Source organism: Sus scrofa, chromosome 12 (assembly GCF_000003025.6).
Source record: "Sus scrofa isolate TJ Tabasco breed Duroc chromosome 12, Sscrofa11.1, whole genome shotgun sequence".
Classification (NCBI taxonomy): Eukaryota; Metazoa; Chordata; class Mammalia; order Artiodactyla; family Suidae; genus Sus; species Sus scrofa.
The window spans coordinates 1,684,600-1,698,550 of NC_010454.4; the positions used below are offsets into that span (position 1 = coordinate 1,684,600).

Consider the following 13,951-nt stretch of genomic DNA (forward strand, 5'->3'; position numbering starts at 1 on the left):
CCTACACCACGGCCACAGCAATGCAGGATCTGAGCTGTGTCTGTGACCTACACCACAGCTCACGGCAAGGCTGGATCCTTAACCCACTGAGCAAGGCCAGGGATCAAACCTGCAACCTCATGGATGCTAGTTCGTTAACCACTGAGCCACGATGGGAACGCCTTAGGAGCTGCTTTTAAAACAACAAACAGACGAACTTGAGTTTCAGTTGTAACAGTGACAGAGACGGGCTGAAGTGGGCTTAGGCTACAATAACAGAGCCAGACCTCCTCACTTTAACAGAAGAAAAATAACCTGGAGATGATTCAGTTACTCCACACAAGTGGCTCGTACGCATTTCCGTTTTGTTTGAGGATTCAGCTTTACCCGTGGCCCAAAGCGTCACCACGTCCAAGGTCCCTGCTGGTCGTGTGCCCCATAAGCCAGGAGTAGTGTGTTTGTGGGCAGAGAGGGAACCTACCTCAACACAATAAAGGCCTACGTGACAGACTCACAGCCAACATCACACTCAACGGTGAAGAGCTGAAAGCATTTCCTCCAAGAACAGGAACAAGACAAGGATGCCTGCTCCCACCAGTTCTATTCCGCACGGCACTGGAAGTCCTGGCCACAGTAATTAGAGAGGAAAAAGAAAAGAAAGGAATCAAAGTCGGAAAGCAAGAAGCACACATGTCACGGCGTGCAGATGACACGATACTACACACGGGAAATCCTGACGATGCCCCCAACAAAACTACGAGGGCTCATCACGGAATCGGGTAAAGCTGCAGGCTACCCAGTTAACAGCGAGAAATCTGTTGCATTTCTATGCACTACCAGTGAAATATCAGAGAAATTCGGGAAACAATCCCATTTACCATCGCATGGAAAAGAAGAAGATACCCAGGAATAAACCTACCTAAGGAGGCAAAAGACCTACCTGTGCTCCAAAAACTTCTAAGAAGCTGACGAAAGAAATCTAAGAGGACAAACAGATGGAAAGATTCGCCGTGCTCTTGGATGGAAAGAATCAATATTTAAAGATGACCGCGCTATCCGAGACAATTTACAGATTCAATGCAATCCCTATTAAATGGCATTTTTCGCAGAACTAGAACACATAATTTTCGAATTTATATGGAAACACAAAAGAACTCAAATAGCCAAAACAATCTTGAGAAAGAAATGCAGAGCTGGAGGAATCAGGCTCCCTGACCTCAGGCTATACCACGAACCTAGTTATCAAGGAGTTCCCGTTGTGGCTCAGCAGGTTAAGAACCCGAGTAGCATCCATGAGGATGCGGGTTTGATCCCTGGCCTCACTCAGTGGGTTAAGGATCCTTAACCATGAGCGGTGGTGTAGGTCGCAGATGAGGCTTGGATCTGGCGTGGCCGTGGCTGTGGCGTGGGCCGGCAGCTGCAGCTCCAGTTAGACCCTTTTTAAAAAGCTATAGTCATCAAAACAGTATGGTACTGGCACAAAAACAGAAACAGATCAACTGAACAGGACAGACCAGAAATCAGCACACACGCCTACGGTCAATTAATCTCAGACAAAGGAGGCAAGAATACGCAAGGGAGAAAAAGACAGTCTCTTCAATAAGTGGTGCTGGAAACTGGACGGCTACGTGTGAAAGAGTGAAATTAGAACACTCTCCAATATCATACACAAAAATAAACTCCAAATGCAAGCCCAGAGACCACAGAACTCCTAAAGGAAAGCGTAGGCAGAAAACGCTTCAACATACATTGCAGCAATATCTTTGGGGATCTGTCCCCTAGAGTCATGGAAATAAAAGCAAAAATAAACAAATGGGACCTAATTAAAGTTAAAAGCCTTAGCACAGCAAAGGAAACCACAAACAAAACAAAAAGACAACCTACAGGATGGGAAAAAATACTTGCAGATGATATGACTGACGGGTTAATTTCCAAAATATGCAAATAGCTCATACAACTCAATTAAAAAAAAAATCAGGGAGTGCCTGCTGTGGCTCAGCAGTAAAAACAAACCTGACGAGCATCCATAAGGACACAGGTTTGATCCCTGGCCTCACTCAGTGGGTTAAGGATCCGGCGTTGCCATGAGCTCTGGTGAAGGGTGAAGATGCAGCTTGGATCTGGCATGGCTGTGGCTGTGGTGTAGGCTGGCAGCTGCAGCTCTGATTTCACCTCTAGCCTGAGAACTTCCATATGCTGCGAGTGCAGCCCTAAAAAAGCAAACAAACAAACAAACCAAAAAACCAAAAAAAAAAAAAAAAAAAAAAGAAAGAAAGAAAAGACACCTGTGCTCACAGATCATAAAACTTAGCATTTCTAAGATGGCAGCTCTCCGAAAGTGGTCTATGAATCCAACAGAGCCTCCATCAAAATCTCACCTGGCTTCTTTTCAGAAAGTAACCAGCTGACCATAAAACGCATATGGAAACTCAAGGGACCCAGAACAGCCAACACAGTCTTGAAAAAGAACAGTCAGAGGATTCACACTTCCTGATTCTGAAACTTACTGCAAAGCTACAATAAGCATCTAAGGGTATGGAGCTCCCCGGTGGCTCCGCAGGTTAAGGATCCAGTGTTGTCACTGCAGCGGCTCAGGTCTCTGCTGTGACACAGGTTTGATCCCTGGCCCGGGAAATTTTATATGCCGTGAGCGCAGTCACACACACACACACACACACGGTATAAGGATGGATATATAGATAGCTAAGTGGGACAGAATTGAGAGTCTAGAAATTAACTGATTTAGTCAACTGCTATTTGACAGAAGTGCCAAGGATTCAGTGGGGAAAATAAGTGTCTTTTCAAAGGGCACTGGAACAAATGGATCCCCACAGGCAGAAGAATGACGTCTGACCCCCCACCTAACACCACATACAAAAATTAACCTGAGTGTAAGCATCTCACTAGAAAACTCTCAAAGAAGACACAGGAGGAGTTCCTGTCGTGGCGCAGTGGTGAACGAATCCAACTAGGAACCATAAGGTTGTGGGTTCGATCCCTGGCCTTGCTCAGTGGGTTAAGGATTTGGCGTTGCCGTGAGTTGTGGTGTAGGTTGCAGACGCAGCTCGGATCCCACGTTGCTGTGGCTCTGGCGTAGGCCGGTGGCTACAGCTCCGACTGGACCCCTAGCCTGGGAACCTCCATGTGAGGTAGGCATAGAAAAGAAAAAGACAAAAAAAAAAAAAAAAAAAGAAAAAAAGCAGACATAGGAGTTCCTGTTGTGGCTCAGCAGATTAAGACCTGACAGAGTTTCTGCAAGGATATAACCCCTGGCCTCACTCAGTGGGTTAAGGATCTGGTGTGGCTGTGGCTGTGGCTGTGGCGTGGGCCGGCAGCTGCAGTTCTCATTCGACCTCTAGCCCAAGAACTTCCATGTGCTGCAGGTGTGGGAGGAAAAAAAAAAAGAAAGAAAACACAGATATAAATATTCATGACCTTGGATTAGGTAATGGTGTCTTAGCTGCATCACCAAAAGCACAGCAACTAAATAAAAAGTAAACTGGACTTGGAGTTCCCTTCGTGGCGCAGTGGTTCACGAATCCGACTAGGAACCATGAGGTTGCGGGTTCGATCTCTGGCCTTGCTCAGCGGGTTAAGGATCCGGCGTTGCCGTGAGCTGTGGTGTAGGTTGCAGATGCGGCTTAGATCCCGAGTTGCTGTGACTGTGGTGTAGGCTGGCAGCTACAGCTCCGATTCAATCCCCAACCTGGGAGCCTCCATATGCCGCAGAAGCGGCCCAAGAAATGGCAAAAAGACAAAAAAAAAAAAAAGTAAACTGGACTTCATCAAAACTAAAAAATGCCTGTGTTTCAAAGGATGTTTGTTAAAAGCATGAAAATTTTCTCCGTAGAGCGGAGAAAATTTTTGCAAACCTTATCTGATCAGAGCCTAGTACCAAGAATAGGTAGAGAACTCCTGCAACCCAATCAGACGAAGACAAACCCAGTTAGACTACAGACAAAAGAGCTGCACAGACACTTCTCCTAAGAAGACGCACAAACGGCCCCCAGTGTGTGAAACGCGGCTGCTTATTGGTTACTAGGAGAATGCAGATCAAAAGCACGACCACCGCACTCCTCCTAAGGCAGGGAGAGTGACCACAGGGAGGAGCCCGTGCCAGGTGGGATGGGCACTCTGCCCCGGAACACTGGAGGGCACGGCCGCCGAGGAAACGTGCAGCAGCCCCCTCAACGGCCACACACGAGTCACCACGTGACCCAGGGACACCACCCCTGGGTTGATACCCAAGAGAAATCCAAACACGTCTGCACACACACGTGCACTGCACGGAAAAGCTCCAGGAGCGTTGGCCACGACAGCCCCAAAGCGGAAACAGTGGGAGTGTCCATCAGGTGACCAACGGAAAAAGCGCGTTCCCGCTAAGCGATGGAGTATTATCCAACCATAAACGGGAACGAAGGCCTGGAGTTCCTGTCGTGGCGCGGCAGAAACGAATCCGACTAGGACCATGAAGTCGTGGGTTCGATCCCTGGCCTCGCTCAGTGGGTTAAGGATCTGGTGTTGCTGTGGCTGTGGTGTAGGCCACAGACGTGGCTCGGATCCCGCATTGCTGTGGCCGTGGTGTAGGCTGGCAGCTGCAGCTCTGATTTGACCCCTAGCCTGGGAACCTCCAGATGCTGCAGGTGTGGCCCTAAAAAGTGTAGGGGGGGAAATGAAGGCCTAACACGTGCTAAGGGCGGATGAACCTCAAAAACACCACGCCCAGCAAGAGAGGACAGACTAAATGTCCTTCAGTGTGTGACTCCAACCTGCAGCTCCCAGAGCAGATGCGGGGCTGCCAGGGGCGGGGGGAGGGAAAGGGGGGCGGGGCTAAAGGGACAGGGACTCCCCACGCCCAAGGGCTAAGACCCACTGGGGTGGTGGCTGCACACCCTGTGACCATAATGGAAAGACTGAGCTGCACGTTCCAAATGGGTGAGCCGCACGGTGTGTGAGTTCTAGCCGGTACTAGTTCTTGCACCAGGAAAACCACAGCAACGAGTGAAGCGTCACCCTCAGCGGGTCCCAGGGCAGCTTCCGAGGCCCTCCCTCCCCTGTGCTCCTGTCCTTTTGAGTTCGGTCCAGAACTTTGCTTCGTGAGGGTCACTTACCCCAAAAGCCAGAGCAGAGGACGGCGTGGCTCGCGGCCCTAGAATGCCCCCCTCAGGTACAGGCAAGGGCACCCCTTCCCCGAGACCAGTCCTCAGACTCCCCACGGCAAGATCACCGGGGGCGAGAGAGAGAAGCCCTGGACGCCACGGCCCCAGCCTCGGCGAGGGCTGGGCGGCGGGACAGGGAGGGGCCAGGGACAGTTGACGGAGCAGGGGCTGGACCACTCCCACGTCCTGAGCTCCCAGACACAGTCCACGAGGAGGCTGCAGGTGGCTGAAAAGTGAGGCCCTGGCCAAGGTGGCCACCGTCCCGGCTGAGGGGGGCCAGGGGGCCCACTGGGGAGGCCGGCTCCTCCCGGGCCCGGTGGCTGAGCTCCTGCCGGGGTGGAAGGGGTGGAGGGGTCTCCTCCTCAGTCCGGGGCTCTGGCCAGCGACCTGGATCTGGATCCCTCCTGGAAGGTGAAGCCCCCATGTGGTCATGACAACGCCCCACACCTCACCAAGTTCTCCCTGCACGCAGGCAGGGGTCACCAGGAGACCCCAGGGGGCAGCAGCAGGGGAGGGAGAGGGCAAGCACCTGCCCAGGCAGGGCACGCAGTACAGCCAGGACAGGTCCCAGAGGCCTCCCATTGTGTCCCCACCCAGTCCCCGACCCCTGGTTTCCAACTTTCCCCGCTGCCTGTACCACTGACAAACGCCTCCAGCCAAACCGTCCTGGTGCCTGGCTTTCTCCCCACTGCCTGGCCTGTCCCTTCTGGGTGCCAAGCATGCCGCTCTGCGGTGAGATGGCCCCCGGGGCTCCTCTTAGGCTGCTCCCACCACAGGCACAGGTGGCTCACTGAGGCCTCCCTCGCTTCCAGGCCTCTGGGCCCCCAAGCTTTGCGCGCAGCCGGTTTGTGGTGGTCCGGAGCCCTGTGGCCCCAGGTCGGAGTTGGCCAGGCTCACACAGTTGGGGATCTAAGACCAGGGCTCAGCAGACAGAGGAGAGTCTCATCCTGGCAGGGGCGCTCCCCCCCCCCCCACACACACACAGGGGAAGCCCAGGAGGCAGTGCAGGTCCTCCCGGGTCCACGGCAGGAATCTTCACAAAGAACGCGGCAGCCTGACTGGTATGTGAGGCCCTGGCGGGAGGACGAGGCCCCTCCCCACCTCCTGTCCCAATGACGCGCCCTCGCCCTGGCTGCCATCACGCTCCCGTCCCGCAGGGCCACGGCAGGTTCTCCCTGCGCTCACCGGGAGGGGTCAGCGCCCAGCGGCCCACCGTGCAACCCCCGTGGTGGAACCGGCAGGAAGACAAGTCAGTGCATCGCTCCGGGTCCTGGGGAGGCAGAGGGAAGGGGGTGCCAGCCTGCTGGGGGTCTGGAGGCTGTACCCTCCCTGCACCCTCTCCCGGCCTGAGACCCACGGCTGCAGAGGGACAGGTCACTCACGGGCAGGAGAGGCGGGCCTGTTCCCCTCCTCAACAGAACTGCCCTCAGGGCCCCACCAGGTCCTGGGGACCAACAGCGGGGTGTCACCAAACTCAAGTGGGTGGGGCCTGGCAATGCCCGTTTCCTCCTGCAGAATCCCCGAAATTGGGTGGCAGGGAGCCCCCTCCTGGCTCAGGCGGGCACTGCACCTGGTAGGGGCGCTCCTCACCAAGTCCCAGGTTTCCAGCCCCGCCTGAAGAAGCCCAGGAACCCGCGCCACCCTGTCCTCTGGGCAGAGGGCACGGAGGCCCCCGCTTCTCCCCCTTGTTGGTGCCGACTCATTCCCTGGGGCATCTGGCTTCCCACCCAGACCTCCATACCAGGCCCCCCTGGAGGCCCCAAACTGCCTGCCCTCCCGGCTGCCAGCCACTCTTCCGAGGGAGGTGGGGCCAGGGCGCCGCCCTGCCCCTCGCTGCGGGCAGCTGCCAGACGTGACCGCCAGAGCCTGGAGCGAGTGGGGCTGGAGCCCCGGCCTGCCCTCACCCCGGCCAGGCAGGGCGAGGACCTCCTGGCTCCCGAAGCCCCAGCCCCCAAGGGGGACGGCCAGAGAGGTGCCTCCGAGGTCCCCTGGGGCTCAGGAGCTGTGCTCCAGGGACAGAGGGAGGAGCCACACTAACCTGCCCAGGCCCTCCCACAGGTCCCAGTCCAGGAGGCGGCAGCTGTGCGGGCGTCAACTTTAATACGGGGCTGGCCTGCCTGGGGCCAGGAGGGTGCCCTTTGTCTTCTTGGCGGGCATGACACCCCCGTGAGATTGTCTAACGTCAGAGTGAACCGTGATCTCGGGGAGCCACTTCCATCCTCCGCAGCTTCCACTCGGCGGGGGAGCCGCTGCCGGACCGCCGGCTTCCGGGAAGGTCCGTGCTCAGCAGCACCGAGGCCCTGTGCGCGGCCCCAGGGGTGACGAGGTGGGCAGGGGTCCTGGAGTCGTCCGTCTGGCGGGACCGCGCCCCTCCCGGCCCACCTGCCCCAAATCCACATGGAGGCCGGGTGCGTCGAGGCGCCGGCCCAGGCAGGCAGCCCTTAGCCCGCGGCCCCGCCAGCAAACGGGAGCAGCAGGAAGCAGCGAAAGGCGGGGGCCAAGTCTGACGCGCCTCCCACTGAAGACAGCGCCGCCCGGATGCAGGCCCTCGGACCCGGGACGGGAGGAGTGGCCAGCCCCGGGGCGTCGGGCCGCCGCAGCAGCCCAGGGGAACCACAGCCTCGGAAGCTGCGCTGGCCTGGAGGGTTTGAACGTTGCCATTTAATCCAGAAACAAAGCAAGACAGCAGCGCCGGGAATCGCTGCGCGGAAGCGTCCTGCCGGGAGCCCGTGTGCGCCGTGCGCCTCCGTCGGTGCCCGGCCGGCCTGGCCCGGCGTCGGCCTCCTGCCAGCCCGCTCGGAGCCGTTCTCGGGAGTCCCCGCGTCCCACAGGAGGAGGCCGCATTACGAGGCTGCCACCGGCTCTGCCCGCCTGGGCCTGGCCTTGCCAGGGACTTTCTCTGTGGAGGAAACAGAGGTGGCTGTGGCGCGGAGCAGGGCGCCCGGGCGGACACCGCCCATGAGGACCAGGGGGCCGCCGCAGCTCCGGGAGGCAGCTGCACTCAGGCTGCGACCCCCCACCCCGGGGTGGAGGCCAAGGGCAGCGAGGGGGCAGAAAAGAACCAGAACCAGGAGGAATCATGAAGAAGAGTCGGGGTTGGGGAGCCCTGATGGCCAGCTGAGCAAGGCGTCCCAGGGACACGTGGAGGCGGCTGGTCCCCAGGACCTGCACAACTGCCTGGCCCTGTCCCTGCTCTGACTTCAGGGCTCGGCTCTTACAAGGTGACCTGAGCCCATCAGGAACCCGGGCCCCACCCCAGGGCGAGGCCCCACACTCCGCCTGGGCACCAGCCAGTGCCCACCGGGCAGGGGAGGCAGGGCCCGGCCCTCGCCAGGCAGCCTGGGCAGGATCCAGCGGCCGGACCCAGTGGCCAGACCCGGGCTTTGCTCTAGAACCCACTGCTCTCCCCAGGACAGAATAAGGAGTACCTGGGATCGTCTCAGGAAGGGGCTCTGAAGGAACCTCCGGGAGCGCCACCTGTTCCTGCAAGACACGCGGGGTGAAGCCCAGGGCCTTCTCCTGGAGGTGAGCATCCCGCTCGCTGCGCTGCTCTCCGCCAGGTTTAACTGGGATGCGATTCCGCCAGCACAGAAGCCCAGGGTGCGTCTCCTCAGCTCCTGGGGGCTCTGCGCCGCACGTCACAGGGGCACAGTGGCCACAGAAGGGGACCGCTCCCAGCAACCCGGACGCTGAGGGGCTCCCCGCCCCCAGTTCCACTGAGAGCCTGGGCTGCACACCTTGACAGAGGCAGCCACACGGGTTGGGGCGGCAGTGGCGCCTCCACTGAGGTTACCCTGTGCTGGCAGCACGCCGTGGGCCTGGCCCCCTGGGGAGGAGGGGCCTAGGGGCTTGGAGGGTGGGCATCCTGCCGTCCTGGAGCCTGGTTCACTCTGACACCCGCAGCGCCAGTAGACAACCCGCAAAAACGGTCTCGCCAGGCCAGCCGCTCCCGGCCGTCAGCCAGGCGGACGTGGAGAAGGGGCCTCAACTCGGACCAACACCGATCGTTTCGGGAAAGACAACCAGCCGCAAAACCAGAACTGCGTGCTCCAGTGACACCGATCCAGTGCCCGCCCGAGGCCAGGGAGCAGAGGCCTCCCGGGGGTCCCTTTATCCGAGAACCACGCAGTCGTGGGGGTCCTGTTACCTGAGTGATCGCGTCCAGCTCCTCCAGGATGGCAGCCTCGTCCTCCTGGGTGAAGCTGCCTGCCAACAGCTCATCTATTTGCTGCAGAAGGAAGAGCGGAGTGACGAGCAAGGCTGGGCTGGGGTGGGGGACAGAGGGCCCCTCGTGGAGGAAGGAGGCAGCCCTGGCTCAGGCTCCCTCCCGCAAAGGCGGGCAGCCCCACGTGGCGTGGGGACACACGGCCCGCGAGGCGGCCCTGGGCACGTAGCAAGCGGGCCACCGTACTCGCGGGCGGGCAGAAGGAGGGTCCCGGGGACGCGGCCACGCCTACCCGCTGGTACTCCACGGCCTCCTGGGTCTCGTCCAGAATGCGCTCCACCTCCTCTATGGACATCACCTGCACGGTCACACGTCGAGTGTGGTCAGTGAGGCACCACAGAGCGCCCCGCACCCCGGCCACCTGGGCTGGCAGGGCACACGGCCTTGCCCTTCGGGTCCCGTTGAAATGAAGCCAGGCAAGTGGGACATGGCCCATCTCTGGTCACTTGTGACCCAGGCCGGGCCCGTCCCCAGACACTGTGGACCTGTCAGACCAGTCTCTTCAGACGCCCCCACCCCCGACCGCCTCCAGCCCCTGCCGGCCCTTCTGGTACCCAGGTCAACCCCAGTGAGTGAAAAGTACCAATAAAATGCCCTCTGGCCAGGTGACCTGATTTCCTTTGGGTTCAGAGCAGCACCTCTGCACGACTGGCAGGTCCCCACATGCTGGACACTCCGAAAGGCAGAGGAACCCGGCTCTGGGCCCAGCCCCACCTGCCTTCCAGTGGTCAGGAGCGAGACCGGGTCGGGGCGGTGGCACAGCCTCCCTGGGCCTCCCCTCCTCTCACCATCCCCTCGGTGCTGCTGCCTCCTCCAGCAAGACCTCCGGATTACCCCTCCGCGCCCTCCCACCTCTAACCAGACTCCAGTCACTTCAGCGTCTCTGCACCCAGTTCAGAGTTCAGGTCCCTATTCTCAGGCCAATACCCTGGCGTGGATGTTGGCCGGGTGCACGCATGGCCTCAGGGACAGGCCTCCCTGTCCCCTGGGCCCTCCCGCAAGGCGTACCTGGTGCATCTTATTCAGACACTCGTTCCCAAACTGCAGCCCCTCCATCACCTTCATTTCAATCTGGGTGAACTCAATACTCTGGACCTGAGGAGGGCACGCGGGCGGTCAGGGCGCCCCTCCGCCTCCTCGTGCAGGCCCACACGTGGGAGTCGGGGCGCCTCTGTCACCACCAAAAGCCTCTGGGCCTCAGAGCCGACCGTCTCTGCCGTCCTCCTCCCCGCGTCCTTTCCCGCCGCGACCGGCCCCTGGCGGGACTAGAAGCCTGGGAGGCATCTCAAGTGTCCCGGCTCCGGTTAGTCCGAGAGCAGAACGGGAGCCGGGGCCCTAACGCGGACGCTCAGGGGCCTCCTGTGTCCTGACACCTCTCCCGTCGGGACCCCTCGCCCACCTCCACCACCCGCCATGGCCCGGCCCCTGGCAGCCGTCCTGCAGGCGCCAGCCAGCCCCAGCCCCGCGCACCAGCAGGCTGGCACCAGCTCCTGGCCCGCCTCCGGGCCCGGCCACTCCTTAGCCTCCGGCGGAGGTCCAGGGAGGGACAGCGGGAGCTCACGGTCCTGCGAGGGACTCTGCTGCCCGGGGCCCACACCCCAGACCCCTGTGGGCCTACCATGGTCTCCAGGCTGGTGATCTGGTTCTCCGTCTTGTCCAGGAGCTGCTCCCGGTACCGCTTCTTCTTGAGCAGCAGCTTGGCCCGTCTGCAGAAGGAGGCGAGCAGTGACCCCTGGGCCTACCCCGTGACCTGTGCCGGGCTGGCGGGGGCAGAACCCCCGGGCAACAGCCGCCCCGACCCACTCACTCCTTCCTGCCGTCGCGCAGGAGCTGCCGGGCGATCTCCCGCTCCCGCTCCAGCTGCTGCGTGATCCGCTTCTGGTACTGCCTCAGCTTGTCCCGCTGCTGCTTCAGTTGCTGCGCGAGAGCAGGCCCTGCGTCCACACCGAGCCCCCGCGGCACTGGGCGCCCCCGACCGCCACTGCTGGAAGGGCACCCTCCAGCACGGTTCTCGTGGGGACACATGGGCCCCGGGCAGGGAGCACTGCGGGCAGACGTCCCGGCTGTGGTGACAAGGGAGGCCACCGGCCTCTGGGGATGGAGGCCAGGGAGGCGGCTCGATGTCCTGCAAAGCCCAGGCTCCCGGGCCCCCAGACCGTGGCATCGCCCTCAGCGAGGAGTGTGGGTGCTGGTCAAGGAGCGCCGCCAGCCCGGACGGCTGGGGTCTGGGGGCTCCCCGCCCGGCTCCACACCTCTGCCGGCTGCAGCCACTGGCTCGATACGTGCTTAGCTCCCTGCTCTTGTCACTTGTCACCGTATGTGTGTGGACAACAAATGGCGTGTTGAGGTGATGGGTTCGGGTGACCTTGCCAAGCAACTGGGACCCCCATGTCCTGTCTCCAAAAGGACGCGTGGCCTTTACACGCTTAGTCGATCCTTCCCTACTTTAGGCCGTTCACGTTTCTGCCAAATCCCATCCTTTCAGGTGATGCTATGGCAAAGCACCTGCGAGCTCCGGGCATCGCAGATGGAGGATCGCGCCGGGCAGTGGGTTGACTGGGCTGAGGGTATGTGCGTCTTCAAGACTTGGGAGACGATCCCCCAGTGTAGACCTGGTCAGTCTGTCTGCAGTGGCTGCCCCCCGCTCTCTTTAGAGAGCGCCCCGGCGTGCTCCCCCAGAGCCGGAGGGCCAGGCTCTGTGTCCAGCACGTGTCCTGCCCCAGTTCCCCAGCACTGGCTGTCTCTCTTGTGCGGGAGCTGGCATCCACCCCCGCCCCACGCCCTCGGGCTGCGTGTAAAGCATTAGGGGGAGCAGGTGTGGGCGGGCCGCCCTCTTTATGAGACAAGGGGTCTCAGCAGAGGGTCATGGGACAGTGTGCAGGAGGTCCCAGTTCCTCCGCTCAGGTGTTCACCCTCGAAGATACCAGGCAGTAACTTCCGTGGAGTGTGAACCGACGGAGTTATTCTGCTGTGACCCCACCAGTGTGAATTTTTGGCAACAGCAAGGTCTCCTTGGAGAGAAACCCCAAGATGAGCCCTCGGAGAGAGAAGAGCCAGAAGCCCAGGGTGGAGCAGAGCCCCTGGGGGTGAGGCCCACGGCAGGTGCTCCAGGCCCTGATCTTCTCCAGCGACGACGGACACGCCTGCCGCCTCTTCTTCCGCAGGGAACTGTAGTTAAAAACTTACAGCTTACAGAAGCCACAGTAAAACAAAACGAAACCCATCTGCCACTTGCATTACTTTCTTGGTACAAAAACTACCTTTTCCTTTTCTTTTTTTTTGTCTTTTTAGGGCCTAACTCGCAGCATATGTAAGTTCCCATCCTGGGGATCACTAGCCTACCCCACGGCCACAGCAACGCCAGATCCGAGCCACATCTTCGACCTACACCACAGCTCACAGCAACATGGGATCCTTAACCCACTGAGCGAGGCCAGGGATGGAGCCGGCAACCTCATGGTTCCTGCTCGGATTCGTTTCCACTGCGCCTCGACGGGAACTCCACACACACGATTCTTTCCACCGAAACTAACTTTCACATCAGCGCTCCATTGCAAGAGACACCTGACTCTACAGGCAGGTACACCACCACCACCTACAGCTTAGGGGGGGCTGGCGTGGCCCCAGAAGCTCGGGGACTGCACAGGTTGCAGGTCAGAGCAAGGGCCAAGGCAGACTGGAAGCATGTGGGAGAAAGTTGCGCAATCAGAGCCTCCCCTGCTTAGATCCCCAGTTCTGAGAGCAGCGATAAGGCCCTACTGCCCAGCCAGCGCCAGGGCCTCCCACCTGGGCCGGCCACGCAAGCGGGCGACGGTGAAGCACGGCGGGGCCGGGCCGGGACTGGGAAGCGGGTCGGGGTCGACTCCCGTGGTGCGGGAGCTTAGGAAACCACACCCGCACGCGTGGACTCGTCCAAGGACAAGGTACGACCACAAACAGCGAGACGCGGGCACCGCCTCCGGAAACGGGAGGCGCAGTTCAATTACCGCACCTGGATCGCCCACACCTGGACGACCGGGTTCGCTCCGACTCGGGGGGAACCCGGCCCGGACACGCTCCCCACCGGAAGCCCACTGCCCCAGCCGGGCTCGGAAACCCGCCCGGGCGCCGGGCCCTGCCCGGGGCCGGGCGGCCGGCGGGCACGGAGCCCGAGGCGAGGATCGCAGCGGCAGCCGCCCCGCTCCGGTTTCCCCGCCCGGGCCCGGGGGTGCCCGGCCCGCGCCCACACGCCCGCGGGGCCCGGCGTCTCACCAGGATGGCCTTGTCCTGCTCGGTGACCCGGCTCTGCTTCTTGCGGCCGAACAGGTTGCCCATGGCGGCCCGGCTCGCACCCCGGCCCCGCCGCCGGCCGAGCCCACGCCGCGCGGCCACCGTAGCCCGGCCCCGCCCACCGCGGCCCGGCCCCGCCCACTACGGCGGCCGCCCGGGGCCCGGCGCCGCAGAGCGCGGGTCGCGACCGCCCGCGGAGGGGCCCCGCCTGGAGGCGTGGCGGGGCGCGGCCGCGCGGCCCCGGGGGCGCGGTTCGCGGCGTTCCCGGAGAGCCGCGCCTGCGTGGTCTTCAAGACTGAACGTTCCCGCTGCCGCTCCG

At 61.0% G+C, this 13,951-nt stretch overlaps 1 protein-coding gene across 1 annotated transcript; it reads right to left on the reverse strand.

Moving 5' to 3' along the window:
* On the reverse strand, positions 7,222-13,748 carry CHMP6 (charged multivesicular body protein 6). The gene is made up of 8 exons (XM_021066499.1): positions 13,615-13,748; positions 11,171-11,280; positions 10,982-11,069; positions 10,372-10,458; positions 9,596-9,661; positions 9,286-9,366; positions 8,567-8,621; positions 7,222-8,037 (listed from the first exon to the last, which is right to left on the reverse strand). The coding sequence occupies exons 1-8, from the start codon at positions 13,675-13,677 to the stop codon at positions 7,982-7,984; spliced, it is 606 nt and encodes a 201-aa protein (XP_020922158.1). The 5' UTR covers positions 13,678-13,748; the 3' UTR covers positions 7,222-7,981.

Excerpts from the sequence above, each read along its gene's own strand:
- CHMP6 (XM_021066499.1), bottom strand. The coding sequence starts at position 13,677 with ATGGGCAACCTGTTCGGCCGCAAGAAGCAGAGCCGGGTCACCGAGCAG. Across the intron at positions 10,459-10,981 it reads TCACCAGCCTGGAGACCATG|GTCCAGAGTATTGAGTTCAC; the intron begins GTAGGCCCACAG and ends TGCCCTCCTCAG. Across the intron at positions 8,038-8,566 it reads CCTTCCTGAGACGATCCCAG|AGAAAGTCCCTGGCAAGGCC; the intron begins GTACTCCTTATT and ends TTTCCTCCACAG.